We start from the raw sequence: 14,506 nt of genomic DNA, 5'->3' as shown, positions 1-14,506 counted from the left end.
CTGAATTTGTCCTTACATGACTGCAGAGTCAATGTACTGACCAATGTACTGATCCAGACAATATTTTTCAAAGGTTAGAAAGTTCCAAGGGAAAAAATGTTCAAAAATTAGCAACACATCATGCTTCTACCCTAAATGAAGCAATCCACTTACCAAATTTATTCACTCCTTTGATAGATTATTTTTAAATGAAGGTCTCACAACTTATTGATCCTTTCATGTTTTAACTCTTTCATGTATGTTGCTTTTTCATGAATTAATCATCCTAAGAAGTAGAATTGCAATAAAATCTCATCATTTTAATTCTAATGTTAGAGATAGATACCATTTGCCAGCAACCATAATTGTAACTTTTCTAAAGCGCTTGGTCATGTAAAACCCACAATTCCTTTCACCAGGACTTGTAACTTTTCTAAAGTGCTCATTTGAAGCTGGTGCCACATGAAGGCTGAAGTGGTGAAGCAACTACTGAATAATCTCAGGATAGGATTATTGGAAGGAATTACTATTTCAAGTTGGTTTGCATATTCACTTTCATAAATTCCTAGGTCTCAGAAGAATTCCTGTGTTTTTTAATCAAGTATTTATTCAAGATGTTTCTCAAGAGTTTTTAAGAAAGAGATAAAACATTAGGAGGTTATAATAAAGAGATAAAACAATTGATAATGTTCACCCATGCAAAAATGGAAAGCTGAGATTCAAAACCATTTTTCTAGGCTCCAAAATTCATGTTTTTTCTTAGCATACCTGCTGAACTTCCTTTAATTCTGGGGGTAGAATTTCAGCAATATCTATTATCTCCACCAAATGTAAGGTCCCATAAGAAAAAATCACCTTCCCAGCAGCAGATTGTGTTTGGGTCAGTTAAGAATCATTCCAAGATCAGCCTATCAACAATAGGCTTTGGACCCAGGAAAGAGTGCCTGCCTTGCAGGCATGAGGCCACAAATTCAATCCCTGACACTGTCCTGCATGTGAATACAATGCCAGTGGTGGTGGGTGTGATACTTGTGTCACTGGTGCACTACAAGCAAATGTGTGTGTGTGAGTGTGTGAGTACCACAAAATGTGTGGAACCTTTGGCAAATATGACTATCAGGTATGTATGACCACCAGTTACTGCAGCTGAAACAAGAGAAGGTGAAGGGGAAAGAAATAATAAGTAAAATCTGAAACAAAACAAAACAAAGCTAAATGAGGCTAATCTCTTCCTTGTTCACAGGAGAAAGCGATATTAACTCCCTCCTGATGATTAACAAAATAAGATGAGCACATGCAAAACACTCAATGGAATAAACTCAAAGGCCAATTTAAAAACAAGTAGTAATGTGTGCCATGAAGAGAATATTAAGTAATTGTGGACAAATGGACAAAGACCAAAAGTGTGTTAACAAACTATGGTCTAAGTTCTTACAAACTCAGAACGTGTTTGGAAGAAAATCAGAGAATCAGGCAGCCAGTTTTTTATTCACCAGTTTCTTTATTGTTTAATTTTTAAATTGAATTGAAGAACTGTGATTTTACAAAGTTGTTAGGGACATAATATATTTTTGGACATAATATATTTTTAACTACTCTTTATGATACTTTAATAGTGGGTGTATATTATTATAAACTTGTCCAAACTCATAGTAGTTACAATAACCAAGAGTGAATGCCAATGTAAACTATGGAGTTCAGGTGATAATGATGTGCTAAAATAGCTTTTATTTTTTATTAGTGAAACACCATGAGGTACAGTTGTAGATTTACAAATTTGTGTGTGTGGGTTTCAGTTATACAATGATATTTTAACACCAATCCCATCACCAATATCAACTTCCCTTCACCAGTATTCCCATATTTCATCCCCACCCCCAACACCTACCACACCCCTCACTGGTCAACTTGACAAGCAAATTACAAAGTTTCAGTGGTCACAGCTTAGATCTCATATTTTCAGTGTTGTTGAATTTGTGTTTTGGATATATGACTATATCCCTCACTCATTTTAGTGGATTAAGTTCTGATGTCTGTTCACTCTTTTCTTGCTGTTGTCTTCATTTTCACCGCCCCTAGATTTCCTCATTCTCTGTCCTTCTCTTTAAACACTGGGGTCAAGGGGGATATCACTGTCACTGTCACTGTCCTCCCGTTGTTCATTGAATTGCTCGAGCAGGCCCAGTAACATCTCCATTTTGAGACTTGTTGTTACTGTGTTTAGCATATTGAATATACTCTTGGTAGTTTGCCAGGCTCTCCAAGAAGGGTGGAGGAATCAAACCCGGCTCAGCCGGGCTGGCTGCGCGCAAGGCAAATGCCCTACCACTGTGCTATTGCTCCAGCCCAAGGGGGATGTAGGTAGCCCCAAATTATTACAATACATTTCCTCATTCAGTATTCTATATGTCACAAATAAGTGAGATCATCCTGTGTTTGTCTTTCTTCTTCTGGCTTACTTAACTCAACATGGTATCTTCCAGTTTCAAACAGGTTGCAGCGAATTACATGATTTCACTGTTCTTTGCAGCTGCATAGTATTGTAGATACTGCATAGTAATGCCCTAAAGTGGATTTGCTGGCATGTATGGCAGTTCAAGTCTAAGTTTATTGAGAATTATTCATACTATATTCAACAAGGATTGTACCAGACAACATTCCCACCATCAGTGGATGAGAGTTCCTTTTCTCACCACATCTCTGCCAATACAGAGTGTTCCTACTGTTTTTGATATGGATTCACCAGTTTTTTAGTCAGAGAGACGAGTTTTATGTAAACTACCTCATTCATCTGAAGAAGAAATTTGAAAGGTCCCTGTAGGATGGATAACATTAGTTTGTCCTTTCTGTCTTGCCACAGGAAGCTTAGGTTTATTGGGTTACTCCCATTCCTCTGTATTTATTTGTAACCTCTTTCTTTGTACTCTGCTTCCCCAATCAGTGAATCACCTTTTTCTCCTAATCAGACTATGCTAACTTGTAAATATTGCTTTTCTCTTCTCAAGTCTTTTGTTTAGTTAATTTAGAGCAAAGTCCTTTTTGTATAGACACAGGAAGACAGTTAATGCTATGCTTTTTTAACTTGTTAATTAATTGACTCCGAAGGATATTTACTCCTGGGCATCTGTTCTCTTGACTTAAGCCTCAATTTCCCTTACTTCCTAGCACCCCAAAAGCAGGGTTCTGACAAGGGACTGGATGGACCCAGGGCAAGTTGTGAGCTATCCTGGAATCAAAATAGGCCAGGCCAAAGTACCATAATATTTAACTTTAAGTTAAGAGCATATGGGAAAATTCCGTCTTGATCCAAAAATAACAACTAGATTAGGACCCTGATAGGATTAGGAAAGATTAATCTGGTCTGAACACTGTACTTTGAGATCTATAGCAAGATGTCCCCAGGAGAGTCACCTTACAAGCTTGATATATCTCTTACTGTGTCCATACAGAATAACTAATATTAAGAAGTAGAATTAAGATGTTAATTAAATGGTTGTTGGACTAAGGTAAGGAGAAACACACCCCACGTGATTTTCTGCCCTTCAGTGAAAGGCTTTCATATATTGATTGTGCTACTGGACCTGGTTGTGGTTGCTACCCCCAATGCTGGGGAACTGGTGAGAGATGAGAGACCAAAGCAGCAAGTCAGAGTGCGGAGAGACTAACAAGGGAGACAGGAGAAGATGGGAATGGGGGACTTAGTGAGATTTGGAACAGGCGTGTGGGAGAGTGGAATAAACGACAACTGAACACCAACCAGTCTGGCCCTCGTTTCCTCTTTCATCTGCCCATGGCATCAGCCGTCAGGGTGGGGAAGTGGCCTGAGACCACCGTGGGCAGCGAGAGACAGCCATGGGCTTATAAGCATTTGATGAATACACAAATCCCCTGTTTTGTTAGTAACAAGTAAACTAGTGCCTCTAAGCATAGGGAATATTCATCAATGACTGAAATTGCTTTTTCCTTGTCAATATCTTGTTAGCATGTTTCCTTAAGGGAATTAACTTTTTTTTTTAAGTCACACCTGGTGATACTCAGTGGTTACTCCTGGATCTGCACTCAGGAATTGATCCTGATAGTGCTCTGGGCCTGGAGTGATAGCACAGCGGTAGGGCGTTTGCCTTGCACGCAGCCAACATGGCCGACCCGAGTTCGATTCCTCTGCCCCTCTCAGAGAGCCCGGCAAGCTACTGAGCGTATCTTGCCAGCACGGCAGAGCCTGGCAAGCTCCCCATGACGTATTCGATATGCCAAACACAGTAACAACAAAGTCTCCAATGGAGACGTTACTGGGCCCGCTCGAGCAAATCGATGAACAACGGGAGGGCCTTTACCTTTACCTTTACCTTTACCTTAGTGCTCTGGGGATCTTATGAGATGTCAGGGATCGATCTAGTTCTGCCCTGTGCAAGACAAACATGCTACCAGCTATACTATCTCTCTGGCTCCGGGAATTAATTCTTCAACTAAAAGTTTACTACATTTTGATTCTTTTACTATCTTTTCTTTGGTAAGATCACAAATTTTCATCTTCTAACTAAGACTCTAGCAGCTAACAGTCCTCAAAAAAAGGTAAAACTGAACTCAAATTGCACAAACTGTAACTCAGTACATTTATATGACACTTCAGAATAGCAGAGTATTTTCATATTAATTGACTCTTCAGCCCTTGTAAGATTCTTGTGAAATAAATGTTATTTTCTTTTTTTATAAGCTGAATAACTTAACTGGATAGGCACAGACACAAGACAGAGGTCAATTCCATTTATAAATTATTCCTTCATTGAAAACAAGTGGTGATGTCTGATGTTGGTGGGTCCCACAGGTGACTTATGTGAGGCAGGGAGGAGAGAGATGGTTACTTTCTCCCAATCTGTCTCTGCCACCCAGGACCCAGGGTTACTGGGTTCTTGTCTTGCCTCACAGAAAAGAATTTCAGGAGTAGACAAGCAGCAAAGCAAAACGGAGTTTATTTGGAGGTTGTGGGAGAGAGTAACACTCTCAAGAGAGAACCCAGACTTCTCCAAGGGCAGAGAAAGCCCCTACACACACCCCAGCATTAAACAGAAAAACATGAAAGCACACATTTTAAGAGGGGACATGTGGGTGTCATATATGCTTGGTCTCGTGGGAACAAGCAGCACATGGACTCCTGCAGTATATGCACACCCTTCCTTTGTTCAAGGTGGCCTTTATAGGGTTTTTCCAACCTGGCCCACGTGTAGGGCTTCTCCCTAAGTAAAAGATCATTGCTAAGGGGGTAGTCAAGGAGGGTAGGGTTGGGAGTGGGGTGATAGTCTTCTTTGAAATTCCTTTCCTTGGCCTTTTGTTTCTTCTGGAGCTCTCTCCGAGGGGTGGCCAGCCTTCTCTGGGTCTGTTGTTGGCCAGGTGAAAGTCTTATCAGGCCCTATTCCTGTTTTCTGCAAGGTTGGCTTTTTGCAACTTCAGAGCTACTGATATCACTATTCCCCAGGAAATTCATTGCCATTGCTTTGAGGAAGGCAGCCTTCCCTATCTATCTGCTTGCCTACATCAGTGGCACCTACTTAGGAAAATAAAGCAAGATTTATATATAATTTCATTGTAAGTTATATTTTCTTTCATAAATTAATGTTTTCTATGATGTAAATTGTGTTAGTTTCTTATTTTCTTGGACCTAAGACATGTAGCTGGCCTCTTGAGTATTTTTGTACCAAATTGATAATAAAGACGCTCTATGAGTTTAGCAACTGAACAAAAAGAAGCTTTGTATGTTGTGTTATTTTCACTCAACTAACAATGTTCTTCATATTGCCTTATGTTCTATTTTAAAGTATTTCTCAGACATAGCTCTTGACAAGTTTGGTCCATTATATGACTGTTGCACACTCATAGCTTCTTGCAGCATTTAAGCTGTCTTAACCCTTCTATTATCTATCTGGCCCTCCCTCTCATCTTAAACTCTACAACTGTTTAAGTTCTAGAATTTCACTGGAATTGAATAGATAATATATCAGGTATGGTTCTTGTCTTACATGCAGATGACCTGGGTTTAATCCCAGGCACTCTATATGGTACTCTAAATCCCATTAGGAGTAATTCCTGAGAGCAGTGCCAGGAGTAATCCCTGAGTACCACGTGTGTGGGGGCCCAAAACGAAAAGAAACAAAATTAAAAATTTGTGACTCATTTCTATCACTACCTTATTAATTCATTAAACCATTAATAATTATCTGTGCAATCACTATGGTCCATCTGGTCTTTAACCCACTTAATTCTCCTGTCCACATAGTATTTTCAAAATAGAATATGATGGGGTCATAATGCTTATCTATATTCCCTTGTTCCAGGCTAGATAAGTATATGGCCTCATTCTACTTTTTGTTCCTTCATGTACAGATAAAAGTCATGCCCTTGAATACTTCGCAGTACTATCTCTTACCAATCCTTTGTTCTTTGTATTCTAGTCATATGAGGTTTTCTTTAATTTTTCTAGTTTCTTGAACATATTAAGGAATATCTTGCCTCAAAGCCTTTGGATATGTTCTTCTTTGTGTCTGAATATTCTATCTTCATCATAAACATTTATTTGCCCCTCATATTTATGCTGAAGAATAATTTCCATAGAGAAAGACTCTCTCTCTAGAATGACATTCCTTTGTTATATGTTTTTATAATTACATGTCCATGTTCCTTCCCTTTGGAGTTTTCATCTCAACTGATAATTTATTCATTGGTTTACATAGCAAAAATTCGTGTTAAGTGGTGAATAAAGCAATTCCCTCTCAAAGATAATAATTGATGGAGGAAATATTTAATAATAAGTTATCCCAAATAAAATGTTATGCCTGTTGTAAGTGCTATAGAGAGAAATGTCTCAGAAAAAATAATAAAAAAGAGCCTGTGTGTGCCCTAGTTCATGCAATTTTTAATGTCAGGGAAGGTAACGATTGAATAAGAGGAGAGAATGAAACTTGCATATATCTAAAGGGAGACTGCTCCAGCTTTATTCAAAAATAAAGGTAAAAACCCTGAGAGATAAGTCTCTTGCCAGGTTTAAAACAGTAATAGGTAGACCATCATGTTTGGGTCAGAGAAAACAAGAAGTAAATAGGAGGAGGTGAAAAAGGGCTGGAGCAATAGCACAGCGGGTAGGGCGTTTGCCTTACAAGCGGCCAACATGGCCGACCCGAGTTCGATTCCTCCGCCCCTCTCCGAGAGCCCGGCAAGCTACCGAGAGTATTCGATATGCCAGACACAGTAACAACAAAGTCTCCAATGGAGATGTTACTGGGCCCGCTCGAGCAAATTGACGATCAACGGGAGGGCCTTTACCTTTACCTTAAGAAGAAAAAAAAAAGAAGAAGGTCAATAGGACCTGGAAAGTCAGTGGAAGAACTTTGGCTTTCACTCACAGAGTGAGGAGTATGAAATTTAGGACAAGTAAATGTAATATGACATTTTAAAAAATAAAGGATTGTACTACCTACTATTTAGAAAGCAGTTCTGTGTGTGAATGAAGGAACATAAAAATTTGGACACTGCATAAGAACTTGTTAATACTCATCTAAGCAAGATGTGATGGTGGCTTGATAGGGTGGTGTCAATAACAGTAGTGGAGTGGTTACCTCTGGGAATTTTTAAGGGAAGCCAATAGAATATTTCAATAGATAATGTAGATATGCTTTGTAAGAGGAAGGGAAAAATTAGGACAACATTCATGTATGACACTACAAAGTTAGACCCACCATTTACTGAGATGGGCAAGGCAATATGAGAAACAAAGTTAAGAGGAAAGCAGAGCATCAGTATGAATATAAGAAGTATAAAATGTCTGTGACATATCCAAGAAAAATTAGGAAAGAGTAATTAAATATGTGCACCTGGAATTTGGGGGAGAAGTGTGGGTAGGATAATAAAACAACCAGGCTTGTATGACCAATCTAAACTTATGTGCAACTCTGCCCGCTTTTCTTGTCAAAATTGAGCTTAGCAAACAACATATGCTAGCCCGAGGCATGTCAAATGTCAATGCCTTCTTGTGAACAGGCACACTGATACATTCTTTTGGATTTGATTGGATCAAGACTAAACCCTAAAAATGCCTTTGTACTGATAAGCACCCCAGACCCGCAGCTGGACAGAACCAGTCAGCAGAGACTGTGCAACGAAACACCCTTTGACCTATTTCCTTCATACTATATAAAAAACATGTCTCCACTAATATTTCTCTGCCATTTTTTGCCCATGTAACGAATTATTCTTTATGTTCATTGTATGTTCTTTTACTGTGTGTAGTTGTCATTATTTTCATAAGGATACATGAGCTTCCACAAAACTCCTAGCTATGCATAGACTATTATATTACCATATCTTTAGCTCACATAAAGCCAGGACCAAACACTCTCTATCCTTTTCTTATTTTGTTTTGTTTGGGGGGGCTACACCCAGAAATGCTCAGAGATTACTCCTGGTTCTGCACTTAGGAATCACTTCTGGAGGTGCTGGAGGCTGGAGGTGGTGTGGGAGGGGGGAAACACCCAACCAGGGTTGGCCTTCAGCCACTGGCCCAGAGCAAGGCAAATGCCTTTCCTGTTGTATATTGATCCAGTCCCCTACCCTTTACTGAAGCTTGCTCTACAGACTATGCTGGCCAAACAGGCTTCACAGCTTACATGTTTTCATCTTATTATATATATTTTTTCTCTACCCAGCTGTTCCTGTGATTCTGAATAGACCTGCAAGTTCACTGGAGGGTCTAAAAACGCTTTAGTTCTTTTGATACAATTACCAAGAAAGTCCTGGAAAATAAGAATAAGTTCGTCTACTATGTCTGGACTACAGATATGAATTTATGAATCTTCTGCATGTAAATGCCATTTAAATTCAAACTATTCGGTGAGATGATCTAGGGAATGAGCAAATTTGAGAAGAATATTAGTCCAACGTGACTAGAGTACTTAGAGTAAGGACACTGAACTCTATTCACGAGAGTGTAGTGCCCCAGTGGGAATACAGTGGCTAGGGCATTTTCCTTGTACATGGTTGACCTGAGTTCAATCCCCATCACCCCATATGGTCCTCTGAGCCTGCCAGGAGTGATTCCTGAGTGCATAGCCAGAGGTAAGCCCTAAGCACAGCCAGGTGTGGGAAAAAAATTAGTAAAAAATAAGAAGAGTCTGTTGAAATAGTATAAAAATTTCATATGACATTCTCAAAATCGAGCGAAGAAAACATCACAGGTTGTACTCAAATGTGCCACATATTGATGATAGATAAAACAAGATGAAGATTATTAATGAACCATTGGATTTAGCTACCTAGAGGCCAATGGTGATTTTCAAAAGGATCGTTACCATGAAATGTTAAGAAGAAAATTCCTTTGGTGTTGGATCATGGTGCACCTAAAACTAAATGATATTATAAATGTCTTTGTAGCTTTGTAGTTCATTGTGGATAATTCAATAAAGAAAAAAAGAACACCCTGGATTATAATAAACACAAGAGGAGAGCAATTACTGACAGAATGTAGCACTGTCCTCCTGCTGTTCATCAATTTGCTCAAGCAGGCACCAGTAAGGTCTCCATTGTGAGACTTGTTGTCACTGTTTTTGGCATATAACTGACAGAATATATTGTATTAAAAAGAGTGAAGATACCTGCTCTTCCAGCCTGTGTTCTCCCTCCTGTCACTTGCTTGCTTCTGTTTCTTTGCTTGCTTGTATTCTCTCTTGAACACATTTCCTCTCTCCCTCTCTCCTCTCACTTCTTTCTAAGTAAGCTTCAATGCAAAAAACCCACAAAACTACTTTGTTTCACCAAAGGGGGGGAAAAAGGAGTGGAGAAATAAGGAAGGAGCTAAAGGGGGAAGTAGGGCCAAGAAGGAAGTTGTTAGACAGAAAAGGAAAATAGTAACATGTACAGCTGCTGAGGAACACCGCAAAATAAATGCTGTGGGAGCAAAACTCTTGAAACACTTAGACACTTTTTGATAAGAGCAGAAACAGTTTGTCAACAGTGACAGAAATAAAGATAGTGGCTCAGATGTAATCTGGCAGGTAAATGTAAAATATTTGTGGGTGTTCTCTTCTAATTGCTCCCATTAAGGGCTTTAGTAGGGCTAGAGTTCTGAAAAAGCTTTAAAGGGGAGAGAGCAGAATGGGCAGAGGAGCTTTGTACAGACAAGTTGCATGTGGGGAGAAGAAAGGAAAAGCAGGACCCACTCCCTACCCCGAGGCTCAGATAAGAAGTCACCATCCCTGAGGGCTGCAGAGAGAGCAAATGCCTATGGCAAGAGGCAGATGTTGATTGGAAACAATTCTTCTGCAACAAAGGTGACGGAAATGTTCTAATGTTCTTGGAAATATATTGGGGATTTGGGAGGTTTTAATAATAATGGTTTGGATGTCCTGAGGGGACATCTGAAGGGTTTGAGGTGTTGGGAATGGAGCTGAGGTTAAAGGCAGAGCCACCAGGGGATTGAGGTTTGGATTGGTAGGTCTCCTGAAGGCCTGGCCTTTTGTGTTGGCTGAAATTACTAGTGTTACTCAACACAGAAAGCCTTGTGTGAAGGACTAAGTTCTCTCCTTTATTTCTGCCTACGAAGGGTGGAAGGCAAGGGAAAGCTTTGCAGAGACAATGAATAGTTCCACCACCTTCTCATTCATAGGTGATAAATAAGCCTTTCATGTTCCATGTCATTCATTAGATGCTAAACTTCTTCTGTAGTTTAGGCAGGAGATGCTTTGATACTGATCTTGTTCTCTTTGACATTTCCAGTGCATTGAATATTGAGTTGCACATAAAATGCTCAGTAACAATATAAAGTTTTCAGGTTATGGTCATTGTTTTCATTGTAGGGGACCCACACTTGCTGCTAGTGCTCCAGGGCCAGAGTCACACCCAGTGATGCTGGCGGCAGGTGACAGGGTGCATGACATGTCTGGGACACAACGCAAGGCCTCAAATGTGATCTCTATCTCTTGAGCCACATCTCTGGCTCAGGTTTTTTCATTGTTGATTCCAATAAATACATATCTAATGAGCAAAGGGGAGAGGAAAGAATTGAAGTTTTATTTATTTATTTATTTATTTATTATTATCATTATTTTGGTTCAGGAGAGAAGGGGTGCATGCCTGAAAGTGCTCAGGGATTAATCTTTTTATTTATTTATTTTTTTATTAGTGAAACACCATGTGGTACAGTTATATACTTACAAATTTTTGTGCTTGGGTTTCAGTTATACAATGATCAAGTACCCACCAGCACCCATCCTCCACCACCACGGGTCCCAGCATCCCTCCCACCCCCTATCCCCCCCATCCCACCCTTCCTCTGTGTCAGGGCATTCCCTTTTGTTCTCTCTCTCCTTTTGGGTCCTGTGGTTTGCAAGAGAGGCATTGAGTGGCAATCATGTTTGGTCTATAGTCTACTTTCAGCATGCTTCTCCCACCCTGGGAGGATCCTCCCAACACCCTTTATTTGGTGCTCCCTTCTCTATCTGAGCTGCCTTTTTCTCTAGCACGTGTGGCTGGCCTCCAAGTCATGGAGCAAAATTCCTGGTACTAATCTCAGCCACTCCTGGGTGTTAGTCTCCCATTTTGTTGCTTTATGTTCCCCAGATGAATGCAATATTTCTGTGTCTATCCTGCTCTTTCTGACTCATTTCGCTTAACATGATACTTTCCATGTAGTACCACTTGTATGTAAATTTCATGACTTCATCTTTTCTAACAGCTACATAGTACTCAGGGATTAATCTTGGCTCCGTGGCAGGGTCACTCCTGGCAGTACTTAGGAGATCATATGTGGTAATGAGGATAGAACCCAGATCAGTCACATGAGAAGCAAGTACCTTATCCACTGCACTATCTCCCCAGCTCTAAGAGTTGAGAATTTTCATTGACAGGCAGAACATGTAAGCAGTGTGATAAAGTTGTTGTTCAACCTCCTCAATCTGAGGGTAAAGAAGATGAACAGTATGAGTTACAGTATTTATTCATATAGGTAATAAGGTAATTCTTCTTGAAATGATGCAATTAATGTCTTAGAGATGTTAGAAGTGGATGTACATTAACTGATTATGCCCACAGAGAGAATATGATCTTAGGTTACATCAAATATTGAGGGAATTATATGCATATTTTTATTAACAAGGCAGATACATTTCATGTACAGGAAGGACCCTATTATGTGGACTTCATGGGTAATAAAAGACATTTTGGGAAATGAGTTGTTTCGTGGTAAGAATATGAAAAGTCAATTCTGCATCTTAACAGTGACTAATTTCTTTTTCTTCTTGTGCTGCTATTGTTATTACCAATCAACTATGTGATCTTTAACTTGAATTATCTTCCTTCTTGTGGGCCCTTAGTTTCTGCTTATTCATTGTTTATTCTAAGTTACCTAATAATTCTCTGAGCGTCTTAGAATGATCTTCCTCATCTTTTTCCATTAAGTTCAGCACATTATTGTGCAACCATTTTGTGTACCTCTCCTAATATTTGAAGTACCATTTTTTCCCTTTATTTGTCGCTGTAACAAGATGTTTTTCAATAGTTTTCTGTCTTCTGGATATAGAAAGTCATAATTTTTGATTGGTTGGCATCTGACCCATTCCTCCCCTCTCTGAAGATTGGTTAGAGTCGAGAACATATTTTATCTTTTTTACCTGTCTCTCTTGGTCTTTAATATTTAATTTAATACACCAAGGTATCCACTGAGATTTCATTATTTCCTCTTAGAAAACATTCCTGATCCTCAGGTTAATATTAAGCCTGCCTTCCTCAGTTTTGTTTATAGTCTTCTGTTCCTGTTTTGATAATGATATGCTAATATGTTTCTAAACAACTACCACTGTTCCCTGATTTCTTAAGTAAATGTAATTTCAAGAGGAAAAAAAAGTAACATACTTTATTTTCCAAAAAATATATTGGTTGCCTCCTTAATTTTAGGGTTTATGTTGATTTTGTCTAATTATTATTGTACACCAGTTGAATAGCCATAAATATAAGGACTAACTAGAAAGTGTACAGTTTCACTTAGTGAAAAGTATCCTATAAGAAGTTGAAACTGGATTATTTCTTTAGCAAAATTTCTTCAAGTCTTTTCACATTACCTCATGTTACAGAATTTGGGGAGAGAATAGGGGTTTGGGGTCAAATCTGGTGGTGCTCAAGGCTTATCCTTGACTTTATACTCAGGGTTCACCCCTGGGAGCCCTTAGGGATCAAAACAGGATAGGCTATGTACAAGGTAAATGCCCTACCCACTATTCTATTGCTCCAGCCCCAGAATTTTCTTTTTTTAAATGCTGAATTCCATTGTATTTACATTCCACATACTATATCCATTCACCTGTCTATAGATATTAGCTTATCAATGAACATTTTAGTTATTTCTATATTTTGGCTATTGTGAATAATTTTGTAAGGGATATATGTGTAAATGTCTTTTGTATCATCTTTATTTCAAATATCTCATGATTCCCCTTATAAGATGATTTCAGTTATATGAGTATTTTTATAATCAAAATAGTTAAATTTTTAGAACTTAAGAGTGAAATTATGATTTCCAAGGGCTGGGAAGAAGTTGGTGAGTTGTTGATCATAAAGTTGTCAAGCATAAAGTTTTAGTTAAGCAAGATAAATGAACCCTAGTGATGGGCTGTACAACACAGTGCGTGTAGCTAATAATACTGTATTTTAATAATGTTCTTAAAATTTTAAGCTAGTTTATCTAATATTACATGTTCTTACATAATAAAAATAAATAAAAGTTTTAAAAGAAATTTGTGCTCTTTCGTCTTGCCAGCCAACATGCAGTCCAGACTGAGAAAGACCCAAAAACTCAGGGGCCATGTGAGCCACGGCCACCACCACATCTGCAAACAGCAGAAGCACCCTGGAGGTCGGGATAGCACTGGTGGCATGCATCACCACAGGATCAACTTTGACAAATACCATTCAGGGTACTTGGGGAAAGTGGTTATGAGGCATTATCACTTAAAGAGAAATCAAAGCTTCTGCCCAACTATCAATCTTGACAAACTGTGGACCTTGGTCAGTGAGCAGACACGGTTAGTGAATGCTGACAAAAACAAGACTGGGACAGCAGCTATTATTGATGTGGTGCTATTGGGCTATTACAAAGTTCTGGGGAAGGGAAAGCTCCCAAAGCAGCCTGTCATCGTGAAAGCCAAATTCTTCAGCAGAAGAGCTGAGGAGAAGATGAAGGGAGTGGGAGAGACCTGTGTCCTGGTAGCTTGAAGTAAACTAAAAGAAAGATCATTAAATGCTACATTGCTTTTCTTAAAAAAAAAAAAAAAGAAAAGAAAAAAAGAAAGAAAGAAAGAACAGAAATTTGTTATTGTAGCTGTAAGTATTCATTGTGTGTGTGTTTGTGTGTGTCCTGTGTGTATAACAAAGTTTTCTACATTCCTCTGTTATTGGACATTTGGGTTGCTTTCATATCTTAATAAACCATCTTTAATAAAAGGTAAAAGGTAAAGGCCCTCCCGTTGATCGTCGATTTGCTCGAGCGGGCCCA

General features: G+C 39.0%; 1 protein-coding gene across 1 annotated transcript; it reads left to right on the top strand.

The window, feature by feature from the left end:
* The first annotated feature begins 13,776 nt into the window (after positions 1-13,776).
* On the top strand, positions 13,777-14,267 carry LOC130021111 (60S ribosomal protein L27a-like). Its single transcript, XM_056111906.1, has one exon. The coding sequence runs from the start codon at positions 13,777-13,779 to the stop codon at positions 14,224-14,226; it is 450 nt and encodes a 149-aa protein (XP_055967881.1). The 3' UTR covers positions 14,227-14,267.
* The last annotated feature ends 239 nt before the right edge of the window (positions 14,268-14,506 follow it).

The sequence above is a fragment of the Sorex fumeus genome, unplaced genomic scaffold (genome assembly GCF_029834395.1).
Source record: "Sorex fumeus unplaced genomic scaffold, SorFum_2.1 ptg000014l, whole genome shotgun sequence".
Taxonomy (NCBI): domain Eukaryota; kingdom Metazoa; phylum Chordata; class Mammalia; order Eulipotyphla; family Soricidae; genus Sorex; species Sorex fumeus.
This window is presented reverse-complemented; position numbering and strand designations above follow the sequence as displayed.